At 39.4% G+C, this 25,313-nt stretch overlaps 3 protein-coding genes and 3 long non-coding RNA genes across 7 annotated transcripts; 2 read left to right on the top strand and 4 right to left on the bottom strand.

The window, feature by feature from the left end:
• Positions 1-262: 262 nt before the first annotated feature.
• LOC130685427 (uncharacterized) lies at positions 263-1,505 on the bottom strand. Its single transcript, XR_008999602.1, has 3 exons — positions 1,441-1,505; positions 1,093-1,256; positions 263-1,035 (listed from the first exon to the last, which is right to left on the bottom strand). It is a non-coding gene; the product is annotated as an uncharacterized LOC130685427 (long non-coding RNA).
• A 6,384-nt stretch (positions 1,506-7,889) lies between these two features.
• LOC130685428 (uncharacterized) lies at positions 7,890-8,272 on the top strand. Its single transcript, XR_008999603.1, has 2 exons — positions 7,890-7,973; positions 8,038-8,272. It is a non-coding gene; the product is annotated as an uncharacterized LOC130685428 (long non-coding RNA).
• A 1,622-nt stretch (positions 8,273-9,894) lies between these two features.
• On the bottom strand, positions 9,895-12,299 carry LOC130685418 (uncharacterized). The gene is made up of 6 exons (XM_057508716.2): positions 12,024-12,299; positions 10,774-11,957; positions 10,645-10,704; positions 10,506-10,585; positions 10,402-10,436; positions 9,895-10,336 (listed from the first exon to the last, which is right to left on the bottom strand). The coding sequence occupies exons 1-6, from the start codon at positions 12,109-12,111 to the stop codon at positions 10,155-10,157; spliced, it is 1,629 nt and encodes a 542-aa protein (XP_057364699.1). The 5' UTR covers positions 12,112-12,299; the 3' UTR covers positions 9,895-10,154.
• A 217-nt stretch (positions 12,300-12,516) lies between these two features.
• On the bottom strand, positions 12,517-14,996 carry LOC130685426 (uncharacterized). The gene is made up of 2 exons (XR_008999601.2): positions 14,758-14,996; positions 12,517-13,115 (listed from the first exon to the last, which is right to left on the bottom strand). It is a non-coding gene; the product is annotated as an uncharacterized LOC130685426 (long non-coding RNA).
• A 4,232-nt stretch (positions 14,997-19,228) lies between these two features.
• On the top strand, positions 19,229-22,512 carry LOC130685425 (dolichyl-diphosphooligosaccharide--protein glycosyltransferase subunit STT3A-like). 2 transcript variants are annotated; one of them, XM_057508724.1, is made up of 13 exons: positions 19,229-19,372; positions 19,444-19,565; positions 19,630-19,797; positions 19,868-20,028; positions 20,094-20,291; positions 20,367-20,558; positions 20,625-20,778; positions 20,855-21,093; positions 21,198-21,413; positions 21,492-21,641; positions 21,716-21,935; positions 22,002-22,190; positions 22,252-22,512. In XM_057508724.1, exons 2-13 carry the CDS (start codon positions 19,466-19,468, stop codon positions 22,395-22,397), a joined length of 2,133 nt encoding a protein of 710 aa, XP_057364707.1. In that variant the 5' UTR covers positions 19,229-19,372; positions 19,444-19,465; the 3' UTR covers positions 22,398-22,512. The 2 variants fall into 2 exon arrangements, with proteins under 2 accessions (XP_057364707.1, XP_059350622.1); XM_059494639.1 differs by having other exon boundaries at positions 19,237-19,372; positions 19,440-19,565.
• Positions 22,504-24,487, bottom strand: LOC130685420 (endoplasmic reticulum junction formation protein lunapark-A-like). The gene is made up of 6 exons (XM_057508717.2): positions 24,398-24,487; positions 24,159-24,336; positions 23,870-24,093; positions 23,404-23,805; positions 22,888-23,297; positions 22,504-22,822 (listed from the first exon to the last, which is right to left on the bottom strand). The coding sequence occupies exons 2-6, from the start codon at positions 24,183-24,185 to the stop codon at positions 22,641-22,643; spliced, it is 1,245 nt and encodes a 414-aa protein (XP_057364700.1). The 5' UTR covers positions 24,186-24,336; positions 24,398-24,487; the 3' UTR covers positions 22,504-22,640.
• Positions 24,488-25,313: the final 826 nt, after the last annotated feature.

The raw sequence follows: 25,313 nt of genomic DNA on the forward strand, positions 1-25,313 counted from the left end.
TGTATATAGAAATAACCGGTTCGTCATGGACGGGAGGTCAGTTTCAATCCGCGCAACAACACGTAATAACGCGCAGAGAAAAAAAAAGGGCTCTCCTCTTTCTTTCGACAGTCGAAAGGTAACATGAGATGATGATGGAAAAAAAAGAAACAAAAAGAAAAAGGTTTTGATGAGTAAACCGCAGGGGTCCGCGTGTAATTTCCACAGCCCTCTGATCTCTTCTCTCTCTTTTTTCGTTTTATTCTGTTCTTCAATATATATATATATATATGTATACATCATTTCATGTTGGGATACTATACAGACACGATTAAAAAAAGAAATGGGAGGACGGATTGAGGTGGATATCCACGTCTTTTTACAGATAATGGGACTTGGTTTTAAAAAGAAAAACACGACTTGAAAAGCATTTATTTCTCCCCCCAGTAACACAACTCCTGTATCCAGTTATTATTTGTCACACCTAACGGCGTTTACTTTGATTTCTTTTCAAAGCTGCCAACGCATCATATAAATCCTCCGACCCAGCGTAAGATTTAAAGTCTCACCACAAATCTTTTCAGGTGCAATTTTACAGTAGATTGAATTGATACCATTTCTCGTTTTTTCTCTTTTTTTTCCCCTCCTACCCTTCGTGATGCCCAGGTGTGCGTGACATCAGCTGCTGAGTTCGAAATGTTCTGCAAACGAGGTCATCACGATTCAAACTCACAAACTGCGTTGATGTCAGATGCGGTTAAGCGTACCCTGAGACGGTAAGGCAAACGCCGTAAAGTCCGCATCCCCTCGTGTAGTGAAATGAACGTAGAAAGAACCTGACGGCTCTTCCAGGTGGAAACAGAAGTCAATCTTCCACGTGTTACAGCAATATACAGAGAAGGTCTCCAGTAGAAAACTTAAAAAAAAAGGTAGATCATATCAGAAACATACATATGCAGCGTGTCAGTTTTTAATATCTTCTTTTCGCTTCAGTCGTTGATTATTGTTCATCAAAATGTACGTTGTTTCCATTTTTGTTTTTCATCCAGCGCCATTCTATAACAAAAAGAAATATGAAATTTTGGGTTGTGTATACCAATGAGAAATCGACACCTTTCCAAACGATTGCGGGGAAATGAGCCTTTGGCTTCGGATGGAAATCTAGGCTGGGGTTAGCCACAGTCATCACATTAAACGGCCAAAGGGACGTGTAATCACGTCGACAGAGACGCCCATTTTTGAAGAGCAACCATTAAAAAAGAAAGTAGGGAAGCAATCTTCATTTTTTGAAAAACATTAAGAATGATTAATGCCCATTGGCGTATTGAATCTGAGTGACTGACTCGTATAACTCAAAAATAATAAATAAAGCCCTTTTTAGTTGTTTTATTACAAGATGACCATCTCCACAACAGTGTACAGTTTATGCTACCGCTAACGAGAAAATATGACTATCATTACCTTTTTTCTTCCTGTTCGGTTGATTCGTTCACGTCCAGCCAGGACTCAACTTCGCTCAACTTTTGTTTACACGCAACCAAAAACAGCTGTGTGTCTATGAAGAAAAAAGGTAAACCTGTTGCTTACTGCCATCTCTTGCGATCTAGTCCAACCTTTCAGGTGTTCTCTCATTATTACCTGAGAACATATACCATGTAGGTAAGCCAAATGTTGCAACCCAAAAGTCCCCCTACGTTGGACTGTATATGTCTATACTCATACATAATGTTAAATAAACGAATGGAGGCTCGTTTGTCGTAAGGATAATAAGAATATAAGAGAAACAAGTAAACGGTAAAATGAGATTTTTTTTTCCTTTACAATGCTATATTCTTACGAAGGTCTGATGGGAAATGAAATAGGAGGACACCGACAAGTAAAGCGCAAACACAAGGGGGGAAACCCTCCACGCTGACGTATAAGGAAATACATAAAAAGAATTTGAAGAAAAATCAGTAAAGTACGGAAGAGGACACTTGCTATCAGTTCTGGTGATCATTATCGATTGGGCCCTTTTGGTAGTGCGCTTTTTGTTTCGGCAAAAAGGGACGAAACAAGAGAAAATGGAAAAAACTTTGCCGAACTTTTATATATATTTTTACAGAAGTTTCGGTTCCAGAGCACCATCGGGGGGTCGGAGCACGCTGCCCATCGATAAGCCACAACGGGGAATGGCAAAGGTGAAAGACTACTGGAAATTAAGCCGAAGGTTTAGCACCCCGCTGACTGGGACAGTAGTGGCGCGTTGCGGTCCAAAACTTGAGGCACATGTACGAATATACGGTACTCTGTGTATATCTTACCTTGTAGATATCGTACCGCTGGGTATAGAGAGCACGGACCCATCGAACACCATCGAAACTATAACTATTTTCCCCTTGCTGGTTGAAGAACAAAAAAAAAAGGGAGAGAAAGGATAGAAAACAAAAAGGAATCTTCATAAAAGTCAAAGCTCCGCTTTGGACTGCATGCTGTGTCCCATCCTCCTTTAGAAAATAGAACGAAAGACCTATATATACGTGTTGTAGACTAGTAACTATGAATAGCGTAGATTCATCTCGTTTGAGGTCAACCTTTTAACCATCGTGTTTGAGGCTGCTTCAAAAGTCAAGCCCAATCATGCCTTTCGGAAATGTTTCTTGGCTTCAATTTCTTTTTTTTTTCTGGCCTTTATGCAGTGGTCATCACAAACCGTAAGAAGATGCAATGATTTAAAATGTGCAGTAAATAGTATAAGTCAGGTAAGACATACACGGAAGAACGCCACTCTTAGTTCCGTTCTCTTGAATGCGTTTGAAAAAAGAATGAGGAGGGAGGTTGAACGGTGGGGGTAGTGGGCGATACGGATATTGGTGGAGGGGGTATCATATTTTTTTCAGGAAGCGTAATAAATTAATGATGGAAACAGCAAGAAACGCAAGTTTATTGGGGACCGCCTACCGATGAAACGCGGTTGGAAAGAGAAAACAAAAGCGGATTAACCCCCACTGCGTTCACTGGCCAGTGTTTCTGCCTTGCATCAAAATAATGGCTGTCAAAATATGTAAAAGTTGGGGGGGCTCAAGTTTTTTTTTTTCCACATCACGTGCTTCATTATTTCGTAAAATCGCACACGAGCCTCTTTTTTTTCTTTCCTCTCCAATTCATTAATCACGCGTTCTTCCCTGAAAATGATGGCCATAATCAAGGTCGCTTTTTTACGTTCGGCATGTCCTCCTTCGTTGACGTGAATAAAAAAAAATCTAATGATGACCTGCTGAGAAGCGCTTCATCAATAACTCAATCGCCGAGAAAGGACAGCTCATAAACATTGGAACAATAAATGAGGAGGAAAAATAGTCGGACTTCGTAGCACAACATGAAAACAATTTAAAACAAAAAACAATGAGCCAATTAAATATTTCTATTCCGTCTATGGTGATGTGGTTTTAAAAACTTAAAAAAAAAAGGAAAAACAATAGGCCACACCGCAAAGGCATTTTGGGATACAATAGGAAGTCCTTGTTCGAACGCGTGTTTTTGAATTAGAGTGTAGGTTCACTTACACGATAAAAGAGAAAACGAGGAAGCCAGAGTACTTTAAGGCATTTAATAAATACGCAACAAAAGAAGGGTATATCATTCTGCTTCAGGGTGGTTACTAGTCTTATTCTAAGCGAATTTCCCCTTTTTTTATATTACATGTACAAACTATGAAGCTTTTAGAACTTGTGTTAAAGGCGGTGCCATTTTGGGGATCATCGGGATCACGAAACAACATCAGGTAGTCTTCTTTGCTGGCTATCAACAAATCCCTTTTCTCGTCCTTTGTTGCTGCCTTCTCGTTTACAGTTTTTGCGTTATTTATTCCGCATCCGCTTGTAGCGGAATAAATTTATTCGTCCCCTTTTTTTAAACATCCAATCAGCTTATCTCATGACTATAATGGCGCAGTTATGGGTAATACTAACTTGTCTTTTCTTTTTATTCCGGAGCCCAACCTTAACTTTTAGCGTATACAACATTCTTTATTTTATAGTACGCCAAAATCCTTTACAGTCATAATAGTTCAATACAGGTGGTCTTTCTCTCTCTCTCTCTCTCTCTTTTCTTTTTATTTTTCTCCAACAAAAAAAAATGAGTTTAAATTTCGATTAGTGGGGCACGGATAGAATAAAGGCACGGGTCACTCAGCAGGTTACCCTGCCCCCTCTTTTCTCGTGTTTTAAGAGATAAAAATAGAGATTTTCTTACAAAAGAGAGAGAAAATTTTTTCTCTTAGAACAAAAATATAGAAAAAACAAAAAAAAAATGGTTAGGATAATTCAATAAATGGGGGTTGGTAATAACAGTTGATGTGGGGATGATTGTTGACGCTGATGGCGACGCACGTGAAAGTATTTCTTTTCTTTTATATGGCTTGGTATAAAGACACTCTAATTCAGTCAGGACTGCTGGGCCTCTTGGATAAACACTACACTTTCCCCAATGTTTCATTCCTGGGCCTTTACAATAGAACCGTGTTTTGAGACCAATCCATAAAACGGTTCCCCTCAATCACTATCTTTACGCACACAGGCCATTCCATTCTTTATAAAAAAAAAAGGTAAGTTGTCGCCGTTTTGGCGGTAACTCAAAGGAGAAACCTCAACTTCTATTTGTGGGTTTGAAAAGTAAGAGAATTTCCTCCTTTTTTTTAAAGCACGGATTGTGCCCATCAGCTCCATCAGCCGCCACCTGCCAATTGACAGATGAGCTCAGCTTGGTGCTGTACATGATTTCATACAGTCCCCTCCTTCACCCGTTTATTTTTTATTTTCATGCTACCACGAAGGTTGTCTCGCTTGTAGGTAGCCAAAAATCGTTTGGGCAATTTCCCAAAACGATAGAATCTGATCGTCGAGGAATTATGATGTTATGCAACATTGTGTGCCAACGACGTGGTGCCTAATCTGTTTTTCCCGAGTGGCATTTTTCCTATGTTTTTTTTTTATTTTCTATTTTTTTAAACAATTTTTATTGCCAAGAGAAGGTGACGCCGTGTCGTCGGGAACAGCAACAACACGCCATAACATCTCGTTTTGTTCCCCTCGAGCTTGTACACACACACACACACACACACATACATAGAGTAACACACCCAGGATTGTATATACGCGGCCGCGTTCGTTAGTCATTTCTCCAAGTGTGGTTCCGACAAGCGAAACTTTCCATCATTTCTGATGGGTTGCCGCTGTTTCTCTATACGTTTGATGCGCGTGGGAGGAAAAGAAATCTTTTCTCTACAACCGAAAATATTCAAAAATAACAGCCTCTCTAGAAAAGCGTACAAAGAGAGAAACCAGAAGCGCAATGTCACCCGATGCCGAAAGAAAGGAGAAAATGTTTCAATAATGTCTTGTTGAAAAAGAGAGAGAAAGAAAAGGGCAAAGACATTTGAACGAAAACATGAAGCAGAAACACACAGAGAAAATAAAAAGACATTGGTGGCTAGTCCTTGGGACAAGACAAATGAGGCGGAATATCGGAGAAATTGAATCCTCCCAAAGATCTGCTTGATGAACTTTCGACCGGACGAGCTCCCAGCACTCCCTCGCTCCTCTTCCTGCACTAAGGCTATCTACGAATACGAGCCGCACGTACCAACGAACGCGCAACTTAATGATTTCCACATCTGATTCCACTCGAGAAAGAGCTTCGCCGTTATCTATCGGAGATAATCTGCTTTGAGAGAAAAATCTTTTTGGGAAAGTCCAACACTTTTGTTTCCACTCTCCATTGATAACGAAATAAAAAAACAACAACAAGAGTTTCCGAAACACACCCGTATATATTGAACGTTACGTGTCAGACCGAGGATTCTTAGAAAACCCTTGGAAAACGAAATAAACTATTCAGCGCACTAACCTCCCGCCGATGCTAATCTTCTTATTTCCCGTAGTTGCTACGCTGCAGCCACCTACCATACAATACAAAGTGGCCAAATTCCAGGAAGAACGATGTGTGCAATACCTGAGAAAAAACCGTGCTTTGAAGTCAACGGTCACTTTCTTTCCGCTAAAAGTCAGTGGTAAAAGAAGAAAACGACACTATAGAAGAAATGTTAGCGAAGGATTATGCGGTTCTTTATTTTCTCTTTTCCTATTTACATAAAAATGTATTCTAAAAAAGGAGGGAGCGAAAGGGCGCAACGGTTGAGCGAGAAACGTTGCAGCAGCAGCAAGTTACACTCGAAAACGGGCAAAAGGGCGGAGCAGGGGGCTACTATACACCAGAAATATGCATATAAATATAAGGCTATATCTTTTTCCTTTTTTTTTTCTGCTGGCAACAATCTCATAAAGCACAAGGACTCCCAAGTTTGAGAGGCAGCGCTGCGAAAGATGAAACTGGCCTCCAGAAAAGCTATGAATTTCGACACTACGGCCATCAGCAACAGCAGCGGCGGCAGTCTCTGACCAAACTTTAACAAGCTTCTTCAACACTCCCCATCACCGAACCATTTACCCTTATCGAGCACCAGAAGCAAGAAGACATGGAGAACGGACGCGAACATGTAGTGAAAAAAAAAAGAAAAACTGGCGTTTTTGCTGGTTACCAACAGGTTTCAAATCTACGCTATGATCAGCGTTACATTTCCACACGGTTAATATTTACTGCGTACACAGTTGGGTGGCTTTGAAATTGGCAGCATCCAATTTCCCCACGTCACTTGTCAACATTCAAACTGACAGACCAATAGCATCGAATAACAAGCTATCAATCTGTGCGCTTTCTAGACAAAACAACTTGTCCCGTTACTTGATTTCATTCACGTAGAAGATTCCTACACATCTTGCGTGATTATTGTTTTATTAAATTTTTAATGAATTGGGACACGGAATATTAAGACCCATCCACAAAGGGTGCTTGCCGTTGAGATGCGCTGCATTAATAACTCAATTTTGCTACTGAATGGCACATGAGCTGTTCCTATACCTCTTTGTCAATGTATGCGTACGACCGTGGCACGCAGATCTTGTTAGAAATGTCACGACAATAATAATTCATAATTCCATTAACAAGTAGGTTTCACCTTTTGTCTGGTTACTAAAATACACGCTGAACTCAGTCCGATTTTTGCTGAATTTTCGCCAACTAGTATAACAGAATGCAGAATGTGATAGTCCTTGTCTTGTTCCATTATTATACAATAATGATCTGCGAAACTTCGGTACAAGTCTTCATGGTCAAACCTTTGCATCAACATTGCTTTTTAGGTCAAGTGAATGTTCAATTATTTTAACATCAAAACTCACTAATTTCAATAAAAACAACTTTTACAAATACCGCAGAAGGCTATCGTGTAAGTCTGATATCTTGACAGCAGCAGAATTTAGTTACAAGTTTTTCTTTTTGCTTTAATTAGTTCATGTCAGCCGGCAAAGAAAGAGATATTCTTGTTGGAGTGGGCGGTTTTTTTCTTTCTCCCTTATTTTTCTCTCAAACGTTTTACTACACGGCTCGAGTTTGACATTTGACCGTCAGCTACACATCGCCTCCGACTATTAGGATTAGGATATATGGAATAGCAGGGGCGACATCCGAGAGCTTCTGCTACGCACGCCTGTATCATAACGATCCTTGAAAAAAAAGTCTAAACTTAATGTTCCATATGACGTTCCAAGACTATTCCATGTTCTTAATTATGCATTCCCGTGTTAGGTCTATTAAAACTGTGGTTGCTGTTTACGTATTTACAAACCAAACAGAAGTCTTGTGCAAAATTTATAATCCGACTTCAAGTGCTTTTTACTTTGTGAAGCGAGGGAAGTACATTACCGCGTCAAACAACAATTTTTTTTTTATTACTGCAACCGTCTATCCATACCGTACATGTTACAGAAAAGGAGTTGGGTGTTGGAGTGAAGGTTATCTATCGGTCAACAGACACCATACACATCCTGCTGCTCTTTCCCGACCCCTCTGATGGTCACGATCATCTACTTGTCCTTTCTCTGTGTGCTTTGCTAATGGTGAAACAGTGTTTCATATGGGGATGGTGCGCTTGAACGTATAGTAATTCTTTTTTTTTTCAAGTTTAAACAAACACTAACATGTGGCTGCCGCTGTTGCTGCTGAAAAAAAAAATGGTAAAGAAGCCGCTCCGCCACCCAATCGGTCTGACCATCGGATGCCATGTGATCTGAAGCAATTCCAACTGGCAGTGGAAAAAAGAAAATCGTTAACTAGTGGCCGAGTTCTATTTACTCAAGGACTAAAGGAATCGTTTTTCTTAAAAGGAGAAAAGTCGGAACATGATGGGTAGTAAAGCCACACACACAAAAAAAGTTAGTAGGTATCATTTATTATCTTAACGGTTATTGGTCCCTTGTGGACGACTGGAGGTGAAGCGGTGCAAGTGTTGGACAAAAGGAAGGTCCTCCAGTTTGAACTACCAGATCTGTATAAACTCGACTAGTCATTTCTCGCCTAACAAAAGACAAAAGGTATCGTTGATAGAAGTTCAAAGAGGGAAGGTCGACAATGACCACATCACAGGTTGGTCGGGGCCTCAATTCGGAGACGAGAAAAGAGCGCAAGAACAAAAAAAAAAAAGACAATCAAAGTCGGTCAAACTGCCGGTTCGACTAATTTGTAGGCGGGGTCGCTCACTCATGATCTTGGGGAGCTCAAACGTTCCGCTTGTTGCCCTTCTTTTTGTCTATCCCACCTGGATCAATATACGACTGCGTTTACAGGGTTGCGCCGGCAACACTCTTCCCCACTGCCCTCACACCCATTTCAAATTATCTGTAAACTAGCACCTTGCAATTAAATCTTCTCAAGCCACCTTTAGTTTTTGTTCCAGGGAAAGAGAAAAGAAAAATATTCATGTGAAGGTTTTCTTTGGTGACTGGAAAACTATTGGGCGGACATTTTTTTTTTTTTTTTTTTACAGAAAAAGGGTAATCGATTCAGAGCAAAAAGCCCAATCTAGAAACAAAAGAAAGGAGAGTTACTCTTTTCCTTAGCTATCAACTTTGATTACCTGAGCGCGGGAACCCACTCCAAAAAATATGAAAATTTAAACCACAGTATTTCTTATCGTGTTCTTGTACTCTGGAACATTTTTTTTTTCCCATACAAATCATCGAGCAGTCAAGCTAGGAAAAACAAAACAACAATTTACTTGTAAACATCGTTTCATGCCCACTCACTAGCGCATTTGAATGATCGTTTAAATTACATCATATAATAACCCCGTCTTCGGCAGTGCGTTGTATCATTAACGAAGCGGACTCACCTTTTCCCCTCCTTCCAATATTTGTTGTTTTGTTTTTGTTTTTGTTTTCATTTATTACTTACTGTTCAATAAAGATACGCGTCCAATGAAAGAATTCCACGCGAGTGTTATCCGTTAATTACCCACGGTTAGGCTCAAAGGTAATTTCTTGCTGTTTCGTTTCTTTATGTTAGAAGACCAAATCGATAAAAGAAACAAAATCACCGCCGTTTAACCCGCCCCAATAAGGGTCAAATTAGTGCGCGTGGGAAAGAAGCAAAGATTTTACAATCGTTGGTCTTAATTCTGGCCTTTAATTTGTTTCCCCTTCTTTTACATTTCTCACTAACGCGTGGATTTCAATGCAAGCAACTTTGGTCCTCCGGCGATGGTAGTCACAAGTGTTACACTGACGCAAAATTTACGTCACGTTCACAATTACGAATACTACGACGCAGGCATAAAATCACGTGTTATGTGACGTCTAAAGTATTTATTATTCATCTTTTTTGCAAAGTAAACCTTAAATGGCAATGAAGTTTGACGTCAATGCCAAGAGGATTATCAAGAGTTCAACTGCTATCAGTTTCACGTTACTGCAAAAATGAGGTTAATGGTTTAGCAAAAATCAACAGACTAAAAATCCTGCCAAGTAAAGATGATGATTACTTGACTTCATCTTCGGGATTTGTATTGTATAAATGTTAACTGTTGGCACAACTTGGAGGGCAACACTTTTGATCAACCGACAAAAAATTTAACGAATTCTGTGTACAAAAACAAAGGCCTCTTACTAGGATATCACACAACGAAAACAAGATTAAATAATATTCAATTACAGCAGTGTTCTTCACGTTAACGCTGTCATGAGCCAAATAAATTTTGTGCCCGATGATGCAAGAATGTTGATGTGACGAACAGCGAAAACAACTTAAAAACGACGTTTCTTGACTTTGCTACCTTCGGTCTTGCGTTGGTTACGCTTAGCACCCGACCCATTCGTTGTTTCGAAATCCGAACCTGAATCGGAATCTGAATCAAATATTCTCTCGATAGCATCCATTTCCGGCTTGATTGGAGTGCTTCTTCCAACGGTTGGCTCCAATCCTTTACCTGGAACCGGACGAACGTTCGACTCGTGAGCAACAAGCCCTTTTTCTATGTCAATTAAGAATTACCCCACTGTGAACTATCGTGCCATCCGTTGCGCGATCTGTAAAGTAACATACCTTACCGTTAGAAATAGTTACAGAGAATTATTTATGTTATCAAGTATGCTAACTTGACGGATCGTGCGGCAATTCGTTCCGAACGCGGGCGAGCTTCTTCTTCTAAGTTATTGATACATCCATCCGCGTGTGTCTAACAATTAGGCATTTTAATTAGAATGTTCCATCACACAAAGTAATTGCGATACTTACTTCAATGACGCTAAGGGGAAACGACTTCCCGCAGATGGGACATTCCTGAAATGATGAATCCTACCAGCGAGAGAAACCGTCAAACGAACGGTAAAAAAAATTAATGAATTTTTAATAGAATAAAAGCACCTGTGTTGCATCCACGGGTGACTTTCTGCCGATTTCAATTCCCATCTCCGTAATCTCTTTCGATCCCCCCAGTCTCTTTCGTGAAGCACTTGACTCAAAAACAGGGCTGGTCGGAGGAATATCTAACCTAAACGTGCTAGAAGAGGCTGGTGGTGAATCACATATGATTTCCTCTCGCTGATCGATTTTCGTGTCTACAGGAAGACTAGTATCGTTCGTCTGGGATTTTTTAAACATCTGGCGTCTTCTCTTGTTGTTTGACATTGTAAGGATAATAGGTTTTCCCCATTTTATTGGCCTAGAGCAGGAACTTTTGTCAATCTTTGACTTTTCCTCGTTTTCGATAAGTTGTTGGTAGGGGCCTTTGTTTTCGAAATCAAGTTCTTCAGGCAAAGGCGACGGCGTAATTTGTTCAATTTTTTTCAGCATTTCAGAATATTTGTTGCATAATGCTCTCATTGTTCCAATTTTACTTTTCCATCCTGATCCAGGCGAGTCTGGTTTGCCACGATTTTGGTTGTTCTTTGAGGCGGGGCAGGCAGTGAAGTCATCGTCTTCAGAGTTGAAACTTTTGCTAGTCGCTTCTTCGTCTTTTGACGCACTTCCACTTATGTCCATGTTCAGAGGTTCAATCTCTGGGACGTTTTCTGCATCGGAGAGTTCGTCAGGAGTTATGATGAGGTCGCCTCGTTTTGGCCTCAGGAGACGATCCGAACTCAGGCTTTTATTTTCTTCACCTTTTTTAAGTGATGCTGCAACCATTTTGCTTCCGTAACTTTCTTTAGCTGTCAATACTAACTTCTTGGCATCAACAGGTTTGCCTTTCTGCAAATTTAAATGGTTTTTTGGAACCAAGTTTGATGTTCCCTCAAGAGGGTCTGCAGCTTTACATTCAAGGTTAGCTTGTAGATCTTCATCGTCATGGTCATCATCAGAAAGGGGTTTCCATTGAGGAGGCTTTCTTCCATTCTTTTTAGTGGAAGTGCTAACAGGTGGACTTAGCTCTGGCACAATATCTTCATCATCATCAACAATGTTGAATGCATCCTCAAACGAAGTTGAACTTTTCCTAGATGCCAGGTCTACCCTTGTTCTGTTAACCGATTCCTCCTTAGATTTTTGTAGGACTTCATCAAGTTGTCTTCGTGCTTCATATGTATCCTCATGATCATAAAGACCTGCAGCTGGAAATGGAATTTTGGAATTCTTGTTTACTAAATGATCTGGTTTTATCAAAATTTTGTTGCTACCTTTTAACCGACGGTTAATTTCTTCTTCTTCTGTGCTTGACTGCAAGATTTTCAAGAGTTTTTTATCTTCAGCTATGTATCTAGCCATGACTAGCAAGTCTCGATGTTCTTATTACAATCGTAACATAAAAAAACGAAGGTGGGATGGACGTAGGAATCTTTCAGCGTTTCAAAGTAAAGGAAAGTTCACATCTAAAATATTAAATGATAGAAGAACTCCTGTGCGTTCAGTTACGAGCGTCTCTTAAATTTTGACGTTCGTTTTCTCGACGACGTTTCAACTGACGGCTGCTAAAACTCTTACAAGGTTGCCTAACATGATGGTTGTTGTTTTATAATAAAAGATTAATGTGATGTGATATTTTTAGCTCACGTAAGCCGAAGTGCAAAATTTAACACTTTAAATGATTTTAGATAATTCGCAGGACGAATAGTTTCCTGAGGATCCTCAAGCTATAGAACAGAATGAAAAACGTATCGTTTTTAACAGAACAGTTGCGCAACTCGAAAATTTATTGGTTTGATTTATTCGTGATATAGACAAATTAACATAGCATAGATGTGTAGCAGTTAAAAGATATGCAGTGGAAAAATTTGGTGCCAAATCTTGATTTGTTCGCTAGCTGTTCCTGCAGTTCTTGGTTGTTACTTCAATCCCAAAGAGAGAAGGATGAGGAGAACAAATGTAAAAGACATTAATACTAGAATGCAATCATATCATTTAGGGCTGGACAAGAAAAGAAACAGCGTGAATGAACCCTAAAGAATTGTAATGTTCATATCTGTTCCTGGTAAGTAGTTATCGATTGCCTTCTAACTACGTCGTGATCCGTCACTTTATATGGGTTACACTTTCTTTGAAGCTATTCATCGTTTGACGTATGGATTATCCGCAGAAAAGGAGGATGAGGAATGCCGTGAGAGGGCGGCGCCGCGGCCCACTCATCGGCTTCATTTTCAGCTTTTTATTTAGCTTTATTCAGTTCTGGCTTCTTCCGGAAATGACTTGTTATGGTCGTCGGAAGAATTTTGTTTGTGCTGCTGTCTTCGAGTCCGAATCCGTCTTGTCTTAAGAAGTCCTGGTCCTCAGTCCTGACATTTCCAAAATCAGAAAGACAAAAAAGATTGTTCGACGATTGTCTTTCAAATTTAACCAACAATGCAACAGCTTTTCAACATTTCTTGGCTATCAGACAATTCATTCATGTCTGTCGTGATACGAAAGTCTTTGGTGTAGCAAAGTTGAATTTTCGGGTGTTTGTCGGTTTCTTTCTGTGAATGATGTCACTTTATGAACAAATTGCCAAGACCTATTGTCAAAGGATGTGTGGGTGGATCGAGTTTTAACATATTCTTCTTGGAAAACCTCGGCTTTGACGCTCCCAAGTTTAGGGCCGTTAACACGCATCTTTTGCGTAACGCCGTTTACACTACAGTGCAACAAAGCGTTGAAGAGTAAAGGTTTATCTAAACATTTTTTGCATTCGTTTTTGTGAGTGCAGTTCCAAGTTACACCACTTATTTACCCTATTGCACTTCCAGTCGGTCGAAGCTACCTCGGAGTTGCGTACTTATTGACAGGTGAATCGCCACGGCAATAGACTAAACTTTTCGCTAGATTAAACCAAAATAACACGGAATATCACCTTGAATGCACATTTTTAAAAATACAGTTTCCGCCATTCAAGCCCATTTGATGTTCGGTAAATGAAAGCGTGTATCGTGAAGCAACTCTTCAGTGTTGGTCACTACGAACTAGTGGCACTGCTACACCTGTTGATGCATTTATTTGAAATTGGAACTGCCCATTCTGGGTCTTCTTGCAAGCTTGAAATATATAGAGGTAAGCATTTTGGGGCAAAGATTAGACTGTAATGGGATCCGATTCCGTGCACTCAAAGCGTCGTATGGCGGGGGATCTTTCGATAAATAAAAAATCAAGCTGAAGAGTCGGAGGGACTTAAATATATACTCGTCTCATTTATTAGCTATAATTTTCTTACTTATCTTATGGTCCCTTTTTGTGGTATTTATTAATTGCGCCTTATCTAACTTGCTTAGGCTGAAACTCTAACCCAAAATTATTTAAATGAAGTCCAAATCTTTCGTTTTTCATTTTCCTTCCCCTGCCTACCTCCGGGAATTACCCTAAAAATCTCTGTTTTCGAATCGTTTGGCGTTGGACATCGCAATTGTTTAACGAAGAATAAAATGCAAAAATTTGTTGTCCATCCTCACGGTTTTCTATAGCCTTGGCGGTTTCTTACCCTGCCTCTTCGAAAAGAATCGCCTACCCAAGGGCTACCATGAATTTCGTCAATATTTGCATACTACAGCATTACGAAAGGTACACATTCCGATTTACGAACTTAGACCTAAAAGTTTTTTGTTGATTACGTCAACATGAAGCCCAGCTTATTTTTGATCAAAGGTTTCCAAGGGATTTTCTGTTTCAGGTATGAGGTCATCGCGCTGTTTCCTACAACAGGCAGAACGTCTTTCCCAACCAAACGACAAAGCCAAAATGTAAATTTTTGAGTGAAGCAAGTCATCATACATGTAGCATCTCATACATTTTCCCGGTCTATGTACAAGAGCTACAGCACCTAATTTTAGATTGAAAAAAAACTTTTACAACTTACAAAATTGTTTGCGAGTACTGGAACTACCGTGCAAAATGCACTTTCCCGCTCTTTTGAGGAAAACAAAAAGAGGATAAAAAAAGAAAACTTACCAGACAGGATGGGCTCGTTTGGCGGTAAAGAGAGTGAAGCTGCAACGACATCCACCAATCATACCGTGATAGCCAGTCAATCTGCAAAAGACGCGGCAATCAAACCGCTTGCCACCGGCATGCTTCCCGACAGCTGATGACGCCGACCCGGATAACACGATTGCGGCGATCAACATCGCGCACGAAATGTACGTCAATATCGAAACTTTAGGTGACATTACCAAAACGGGCGGGAGGAAAAACCTGCCAGCGCGTGTAATAGAAATACATTTTCAGTATTTTTGCATATAGATTTGAATTTGAAAAACGGCCATTTAAATATTCAAGTCACACGACTGGGATAAAGTCTGCATGCACGTGAGGCTGTCATGATTGATTTGTCGCCACACCATAAAGACCCATTCGCTATAACTGACGCTGGTTAAGTAAGCATCAGTAAAAGTGAGTCGAAAGTTGGTGTAGGGGTTTGTTTCCCAGGGAACGTTATTCGCGTCAAAACGCCCACGAGAAAGCAATTATACATGCAGTACTGCATACAAAGACTTCGTTGTTTCATTGATCTATCTGAAAGACCATCTTCCTTAGAACTCGCTACATCGTAGTTAGATTTATACTGGGTGTTTCATTGTTTGGCGTGGCCTTCTTACAATACCAGATAAGTCAGAGGGTAACATGGATAATTGCGGGTCAACGAATGTGGTGGGAGGGCCATTTACTTATTGCATGTGTTTAGGCAATTCACTAATGAGGTTGGAAAACGGTTTTGGGTGACCTTTTTGAAATACCTTAAGGAACCATCAGGAAGGAAGGAACTAATTACCAACATGTTATTCCATTCTGTAACAATTATTGCTTTTGTTTTATTTGAAAGAAGAACTTTGCGTTCTTCTCTCGTACGAACAGCGTATAGTAAAGTTGTATCTCTAGAAATCTAAATTTCTAGATGGGTACCAAGAATGGGTTCAGCCTATTTCAAGAAACGGAAAATGATAACAGGTAACACAAAATTGAAAGTTGAATGTCAACTGTCGAAGGTATTTTCAGCATTCTATTTTCAGAGTTCACTGCTATGACTTCACGGCTTTTCCCTCATGAAGCTAACCCGAATGTGCTGGTGTAATTGAAAGTTGTATAGATAAACAAATATTGTGAAATCAAAATCGGTGAGCTAATTTTGTATCCGTACTTGTTCAGATTCTAGATCTATTACACTCTAGTTAGATAGTCTTCTTTAGGAAATAACTGACTGGCCTGTACTTTATGAGCCATAGGTTCTGCTGTTGTATTAACTGTTACATGGACCCAATCAAGAATTTAGTTGACAAAAGGCGGAGAACGAGCTCTGTTTGTGCGGTCAAACTTAGCCCCCGCCTTCTCCGGGGATTTAAGTTTCGTACTCAATAGTGGAAGACTAGAGACTCGACATAAAGCAACGGATGTTTTAGTAACTTTTTTTTCACGAAGATAAATTATACTTATAGTTGTCACAATGTTCAGCACTTCAAAGGAAAAACAGGCGAGACCCATTTGTAAGGTAAGAACAATAAGTCCATCCATGTTCGGGACAGAATGAACGTGATAGAGCCATCGATCCAATAAGAACAGCTTGTGATAGAGCGGGCGGTGGGGCCAGGAAAACAATGAGAAGGGATGTACTTTTTACGGTCTACTGAACGATTGGGAATGAATTAAGTTGTTTAGCCACTGAAGCAGAACGAGTTGTACGGGGATAATTCTACAAGAATGACTGCTTTACGCTATCAGCTGGATCTAGAAGTTTATCAATGGACGAGGAAGTATTTCTTTGTTTAAATAAAAATAAACTGAAAATGACAATCCTGCTAAATCAATCGTAAAGACACGTAAAAATCTGCGCATTCTACCATAAACAATATAAACATAGTGTGACATGATTTTTTTATGATGACTTTCAGCTTTGTGCTTAGTATGAGACTAGGGCGTTTCTTGTGTCAACATCTGGCACAGAATCAAAATTGTAAGTGCGCAAAAACGAGAAATTGTCCGTTTGGAAAATTGCCCTCGTTCATTTTGAAAAACGTAAGCTAAAATTTTCAATCTGGTGATGGCTAAAGGTAGGCCATGAGCGCCAAAATTCTTGAAATGTTATTTTCTATACCAAAAGTCTCCAAACCCTTCGTACATTTATTCCATATTCAAAGAATGCGAAGGTTAAAGATAAACCCTGTACAATACCGAACAAATGTTTTATGCGTTTAATAATCTATTCCCTTACCCCCTAGAGTCCACTTGAAAATTTGTTTCACTTATTCGTGTTTTTTCCCCATCGTTTGTTTTTCGTAACATGTTTTGTGAAATCGGTTATTCCTTGAAACATGAGAGAAATATGATCGCACTTGCCCTAGTAGGTTTCAGGTAAAACTAAAGGAGGTAGGACGAAGTACTATTTGTCCGTACTTAAGATTGACCTACTGCCTGTTGTGGCAACTCGTTTTATGAACATCCAATAACCGCCCTCCCCAAACCATGTAAAACGAGGCAAGATCTCTATTTTAAGCGTATCATTGATACAAGAATCGAGGGTCATAATGTCAGACGCCGTGCATGTAAGAAATATTCTTGTTTCGAGGCTGCTATATCTCATTTCGATTCTTGCCATTAAAATTTGCCAACCTAGATTGAAAACGTATCGTTAGATTATGCAACTGGCGTTTATTCGTTATACAGTCCTCCAGAGCCAGTACTGCCTTTTGTCTTGACGAGTTTAATGAAGATTTACGCACCTAGCCCGATTAAACATAACATTTTGCTACAGCATTTTATAAACACATTTATTATACGGATATACGGTAGCTATTGTCAACCGTGTTGAACCAAAGACACCCATCTTTGAGGTGAACAACATAGACGGATGATGTGATTGATTTGGGTGCTTCTACCAAAGACACTGATCATTAATCTCAAGTCCGTATACAAAAGGAAATATTGGACATGCTACAAAAAAAAATCTGAACGCTTTGTTTTAGCACGTCTCAACCTGAACTCGCAAACTTTTATCAGAATTTTTTTAATTCACGGTTGGGCCATTATAGGTACATAATGATTAAAAATAAATTTCATAGTAAGAAAGAGAAAAACCAACCTGTTATTTAGAAGAAAGTTGAAAATAAAAGAAATTTATTGTCGCTAGAATGAGTCAATCCGGATAAACAAACACACAATATGGAACTACGTTTTTGGCGTAGTTGATGGAACTCAATTTACTGGCTGAAAAAAGTGGCGCAGCTACGATAGCAAGTAGTCGATGTGTCTGCGTAAAAGTTCCTTCCGCACGGTTTCCAGGAGAATGGAGCAGAATCGTTCGTGAGTAGAGAGCTTTATATGTCGCCCTCGCCTACATCGTTTGATGTCCCAACTGAAATCTAACGCCTGCGGTTTATGTGAGCGATGCGGTACGCTTCACTGTAGGCACGAGTAACAATGTGCTCTGTCTTTTTTTGTCAACTGGATGCTGGATTGGACAAAATTGAAATAACGTAGACTGATGTAAAGTAAGAGGAACATTGATGACGTATACTTGTGTCGTGTGGTGTAGGAAGAATTTCACATCTCAATCACTTTCTCGTTTCAAATAAAAGTACAGGGAAAGTTCTTAGAATTTCATTAAGTTGCAGGTAAAAGGAGAAACAAAATAGAACCCAAAGTGATAATACTGTTTTTCTATATAGATAAAAGTGGGCACATAAAGCTAGAACTTACATAATAGATCGTAAGGGATGCAAAAGAGGTAAGGTCGTAGTGCTATCCAGGAAAGTTCTTATGGTTGATAATTTAATCGTCAACGTTAAAAATCTATAGTTGTACAGAATATGAGAAGCCTAAGTATTAGGAAAAAGTATAGATATTTATCAATACAACAAGAGCCGTATCGCACAAAGCGTTTTATGGTTGAATGACATAAAGTGTTATTTTCATAAACAATAGCCTAGATTTGCCTTTTCATCCTCTTGTTTTTTTTGTTTTTTTTTTTATTTGTTGATCTGCATTGCCGAGGCTTTTAACAGTGAAAACAACTCCGATTTGGACTCGGGCAACTTTTTCCATCAGGATTCATAAATTTGAAAACACCAAATGCTGTTCCTGATTCTAAAGGGTATCACAGAAACTTTTTAAATAAACGTAGGGTTGGCTAATTGCTACTCTACCTCATACTTGAATGAGGAGTGTGAATTAAAGCTTAAATTTCGCAAAGGTTGGAAACTATGGAAGTTCAAGGGCATCAGATATCCGAAGTTTAACTTATTCGAAGGCTTATGAAATTACCTACGCGAGCACAAGACGAAAAAGCTTGACGGCAATATTAGTAAATTTCTCGTCTCAATTTTTTGTTTGTGGATTGGATTGAATACGTGAATATGTTAACACGGGGAGCAGAGGTAGAGAGAGCCGCAGCCAGAGATGGTCGGGAAGCAAGCTATGCTAGATCTGGCAACGCCGATGCACATCGACGTGTATTTTAGCGAGTGGGTAAAGTGGTTGCTGTCAAAAGACACCGGCTTAAGAAAAGTTCCATGCCGAATGTTCTAAACATTTTTCCGTACTAAGTGATTACAATATTTGCTGTTTCTCTTAAAAGGTACTAATTTTTGTCTTTTACTATATTTCTTTGTAAATGTGCTAAAGCAAAATCAACCATTATTTAGACAGAGAGAGAGAGAGCCAATACAAGATGACAGTTGCACTGTTGAAATCACAAATTCTTCACATGAGCATTGAGAAGCAGGAAACTCTTCTCAAATTGGCTATCCTCACAGTTGCCGCAGTTCTTTGTAAGTTGATTTTATAAGTAAGTCTACATCAGAGATTGACACAATATTCATCTATTTATTACAGCATTTTCAACAAGATTGTTTTCAGTCCTTCGATTTGAAAGTGTGATCCATGAATTTGATCCCTATTTCAATTACCGGACCACCAGATATCTTGCTGAAGAAGGTTTCTACAAGTTTCACAATTGGTTTGATGAGAGGGCATGGTATCCTCTCGGTCGAATCATTGGAGGTAAGCATTTTTTCAGATCAATGTATTGTTTAATTATTAAGCACTTCCAATTGTATTTCAAAATTTCTAGGTACCATATATCCTGGTCTGATGATAACATCAGCAGCTTTGTATCATGCTATGAACTTTTTGCACATCTCTATTGATGTGAGGAATGTCTGTGTCTTTTTGGCACCTCTATTTTCAAGCTTGACAACAATTGTCACATTCCTTCTAACCAAAGAATTAAAGGTACTCTTCCTTTTTAATATTTAGTTTTTATTTTTTTCCCCCCTAAATTTTATTTTTATCTCAAGGATACTGGTGCTGGATTAGTTGCTGCATCTATGATCGCCATTGTACCTGGTTACATTTCACGTTCGGTAGCCGGCTCCTACGATAATGAGGGGATTGCAATTTTTTGCATGCTTCTTACATATTTTTTTTGGATCAAATCAGTCAAGACAGGGTCTCTGTTATGGAGCGCATTATGTGCACTAGCCTATTTCTACATGGTAAAACTATTGAAACCATCTATTTCTTATATTTTTAATTTATATATTGTTAACTAATTTTCGTTTATCCCGAAGGTTTCGTCGTGGGGTGGTTATGTCTTCTTGATAAATTTAATCCCTCTCCATGTCCTCACATTGGTGCTTACAGGCCGGTTTTCACACCGCGTCTATGTGGCCTATAGCACTGTCTACACACTTGGCACATTACTTTCCATGCAAATCGCCTTTGTCGGTTTCCAGCCTGTTCAGAGCTCCGAGCATATGCTGGTGAGACGAGCAATTGTCAAAGAGTCCTACAACCAAAGAAACATTCACATGATTTATTTCGCGTAGGCGTTTGGCGTTTTTGGTTTATGTCAGTTGCATGCATTCACTGACTATGTACGCAGTCGTCTGACTACGGAGCAGTTCAATGTTCTTTTTCGATCTGTTCTGATGGCTGCTGGAAGTGTAGCGCTTGCTGCAATGGGAATCCTTACTATCACAGGTTTGAGTTGTTTGTCACGGACACATTGAAGCTGGAAAAGAGAGTTTTATGATAACTAGTTGAATTGAAATGCCAGGAAAAATTGCGCCTTGGACCGGTCGCTTCTATTCCTTACTTGATCCATCGTATGCCAAGAATCACATTCCTATTATTGCGTCAGTATCAGAACATCAACCTACATCATGGAGTTCTTTCTATTTTGATCTTCAACTCCTCGTTTTCCTGTTCCCCGCTGGATTGTACTACTGTTTCGCAAAACTTACAGATGCCAACATCTTCATCATCCTTTATGGCGTGACTTCAATTTACTTCGCTGTTAGTATTCCAATTTCTTCTGACGTTTGCTCTATTTTCTTTTGCGTACTCGATTCATCTTACCTATTATTATTGTTTTCATATTGTTTTTTTTTATCTTGAAGGGAGTGATGGTTCGGCTCATGTTAGTTCTAGCACCGGTTATGTGTATACTATCTGGCATTGCCGTTTCAACAGCATTGGCCAGCCAAATCAAGTATTTAGATGCTCCGCGTCAGGGCAGCCAATCTTCTGAAAAAAAGCCAAAGAAAGGCGAAGCAGCCGTTCCCTTTCGTTCTGAAGTAGCCTGGACTTTCACTGTCCTGATTTCACTTTTTCTCGTAAGCATTTCCAGTTACCTATTAATATAATTTATATATTAATTACTAAAATACGAAACTTAAATATTTTTTATTCAGGTAAGCTATACTTTCCACTGTACTTGGGTAACTTCCGAGGCCTACAGTTCGCCGAGTATCGTTTTGTCTGCCCGTGGACATGATGGTTCTCGTATTATTTTTGACGATTTCCGCGAGGCTTATTACTGGTTGAGAATGAATACTCCTGAGGTACTCCGCTTTGCCTGATTTTTTAAAGGCATAATACCGTCATCTTTTAATGATTTATTCACGCTATAAACTAGGACTCACGTGTAATGTCATGGTGGGATTATGGATATCAAATATCAGCGATGGCAAACCGGACCATTATCGTGGACAATAACACGTGGAATAACACTCACATATCCCGTGTCGGCCAGGCTATGGCTTCTACAGAGGATAAGGCTTATGAGATCATGCGAGAGCTGGATGTTGATTACGTACTCGTCATTTTTGGTGGATTGACTGGATACTCGTCGGATGGTATTTATATTACATTTGATTAAATTAATCGGCCAACAGTACTGTAACTACATATTGATTTACTAGATATCAACAAATTTCTTTGGATGGTTCGTATCGGGGGTAGCACTGATCGGGGCAAGCACATTAAGGAAAATGATTATTACACACCTTCTGGGGAGTTCCGAGTTGACCAAGAAGGATCTTCTACTCTTTTGAACTGTCTGATGTACAAGATGAGCTACTACAAATTCGGATCCGTCTATACCGAAGGAGGTATAGTAAAAGAACATACAGCAAGCATTTGGTTGCCATTACGTAAGAACTATTATTTCAGGTAAACCACCTGGTTATGATCGAGTACGTAACGCTGAAATCGGTAATAAGGATTTTGAGTTGGATGTTCTTGAAGAGGCTTACACAACTGAGCACTGGCTTGTGCGAATTTATAAAGTAAAGAAGCTCCCCAATCGAGGCGTATAAATAAATTATACCTTATTGGATCAACGACTTTTTGTTTTCGTATTTGCTTGTCATAAACGTTGGTGCACAATGGTCAGGCAAATAAACAAATGTTTTTTTTTCTTTCGAACTGAAATCGAAGTGTATTTTACATTGTTGAAATCAAAACACATTTATAAGGCACCGCGAATAGAAAAAAAAAATTGAGTAAGGATAGTTCATGCTAATGTTGGAGAAACTTGTTTTATACATAATTGTAAGATTCTAACGCAAACTACTAGCATCTTGCCCTGCGTCATCTAAGATTGCTTTATCTCCTTCAGGGATGTCGACATCCATGGCTTCACTAGCTCCATCGCTAAGCTGTATTTTGTTTACGGAAGCGGCGTCTGATTCAGCGGCTTCTGATTCCTCATCTGATAACGTATCCTCACTAGTGTTACCATCTGCAATAAACATAAAATTCGATAAGATAGTGTTATAACGTTGAATTTATTAATTCACATCTTACCAGAATTTTCTGAGACATCTTCGTCTTTTTCGCTTCTTTCTTGCTCTACCTTGCATGGTTTTTCTTGATTTTCTTTTCTTTCGTAAAGTTTTGCCTCAAGTGAGGCTTCCGATGTGGTAATAAATGGGACGGGTGAGGGAGGGACGGGTAAGCGAGGGCCCACAGGTCGCGTTTTTCTTGGAGGGTTAAATTGATAACAGTAGCAACAATAATAGCTGACAAACTCGAACTCTTCCTGTAAAGCCATGCCATTGTGGCCACTACAATGACGGCATATCAAGGCATAACGCTGATGCGGACCATCTCCCACAAAAAGATCCATCATCCTGTCAAGGACTCCTCGTTCTCTAGGTAAAATTGGTCGAGGCAACGGTCGCAATGGAGCATGTCCGTAGTTCATAGCTACAGGTCTGTTAATAAATATAGAATTGGATACTCCTTGTAAACCAGGTTAACCACCAAATAATGCCAAATTGCAACACTAAGCACACAAAGGCAATAGAGTATTTAATTTACCTTTGGGTTGACAACATTGATTGCTGCATCTGTGGTTTATTTAACTGTTGATTCATTTTGTTTGCACTTCCCACAATAGCAGACTTATTTTGTTGGAGTGTGCCACTTGCTTTCAATGGTAAAGCTTGCTGTTGTTCTACATGCCTGTGTCGTAATTCAGTGCCAGGTGCACTAGGACGAGCATTCATAGCAGGAGTTTGAGCAGGTTTGACTTCGAAAGGAGTATTCTGTGGTTTGTCACCAAATTTGTCAAGAATCTCTTTCGCAATTTTGTAAGTCTCTGTGTCCATCACATGCTCAAGAATTTTTTTCTTCTTTTTTCTCAACTCTACAGACTTTTCTGATTTTCTCACCATTCGACGATTGAAGTACCATTTTACACCTCTATGAGAGCTCCAGGTTCTGTTAACACAAAAAGGGCATAAGTTCGGTAATAGGTTTCTAGATTGAATTGATTCCAACTTACATAAGGGCAAATGTCACAAGCCCAGTAAAATAATAAAGCTTGTACTTTTGAACAGATGTAATAAAAAAGAAGGATGCTATTGCTACAACATAAACAAGGATAAAGATGACTAGAAGTTGTCTCACAACACGTTTTTGCCTTTCAATTGTGTCTTGTTGAAATTCATCAATTGATTTAAGCTCCTTGTCTATGTCTTCTAATATTTCTTTTGTGGAAGGCTTGTGCTAAAATAAAATTTAAAAGAAATTTTAGCTGTAGGTGAATATTTTACTAGAAATTCTGATACTACCCGGAAGCGTGACAACAGGATTCCCATTTCTGAATGAAAGATTCAGCAGGACGTAATACAGAAAGCCGAAAAGTAAACCTATACCGTCGAGTAGGAGCAAGTCTTTAAAAGAATACGGAATTCTAAATTTAAACTAGTCCCGTGTTTTGACCTTCTGCGTGTAAAGCGCCATAACATTCTAAATATCCAGAGAAAAACAGAAATTACACACGTCAGATAGGCATTGCCATACCGCTTACCGGTTGATCAGCTGTTGTTTTACGGGTATCGCTTCTCGGTTGTCACTAATGTTGCAGACTGCGGATTCACAAACTGTGGGCGTACAGATCCAGACGAACTATAGTCAATATGGTAACTTGCTGCCAGTTTGAAAAAAATTGAAAAATAATTTACCTCAATGCATAAAATATGACGTTGCCAAAAAGTTGGCTCAGAACGAAAAACAGAAGGGCGTGGCAACAAGCTCAGATATGGAACGAGGATGGGCTCCTGTCCATATCAGTATACAAAAAAAACCGTTTTTTGTTTTAAATTCAAATGTGGTGTGTGAGTCTATTTAACGACACTGCAAACCAACTGGACAACTCGCATGATGCATTAGTTGGTGCTTACCCCTGAGCATGATTTGATTGTCATGTAGGTAGCAGGGCAGAGCTCAGTAAATGCTCTGCAATAAATGAAATTCAAAAACTTGAAACCTATATAATGAAACCAGGCTGCCAACAGTAACCGACAGTTGTTTTCTTATTACGTCAGGTAGCAGACGTTACTTTTTCGTTTCCGAAGTATACGAAAGCAAATGTAGTTTCAGTTCCACTTCAGTGCGTTTGACGTCACTGTTCGGTTACGTATTAGCAAATTGAGAAGTTCCATAGCCTCAAAATGCAGCATGCAGATCCTTGACTAGGGTCGGGTATTCACGTAAGCGCGCCAAATTCCACAAAAATTATTCAACAAGATGACTAAAACCAAAACAAATAAGAATTACGTTGCAAATCAAAAATCAATACGGAATAAGGTGTACACAGTTGGGTGTTAGAGGTTTGCTATTTTTCACTTCATGAATAGTCGCCAAACAAACTTGAGGCACTGTTGTAATTGAAAGGCTTCGAATTTGTCCGTTGATAAAGGCTCAATAATCCGTTTAGTTGCTCA

This window comes from Daphnia carinata, chromosome 3 (assembly GCF_022539665.2).
Source record: "Daphnia carinata strain CSIRO-1 chromosome 3, CSIRO_AGI_Dcar_HiC_V3, whole genome shotgun sequence".
NCBI lineage: Eukaryota > Metazoa > Arthropoda > Branchiopoda > Diplostraca > Daphniidae > Daphnia > Daphnia carinata.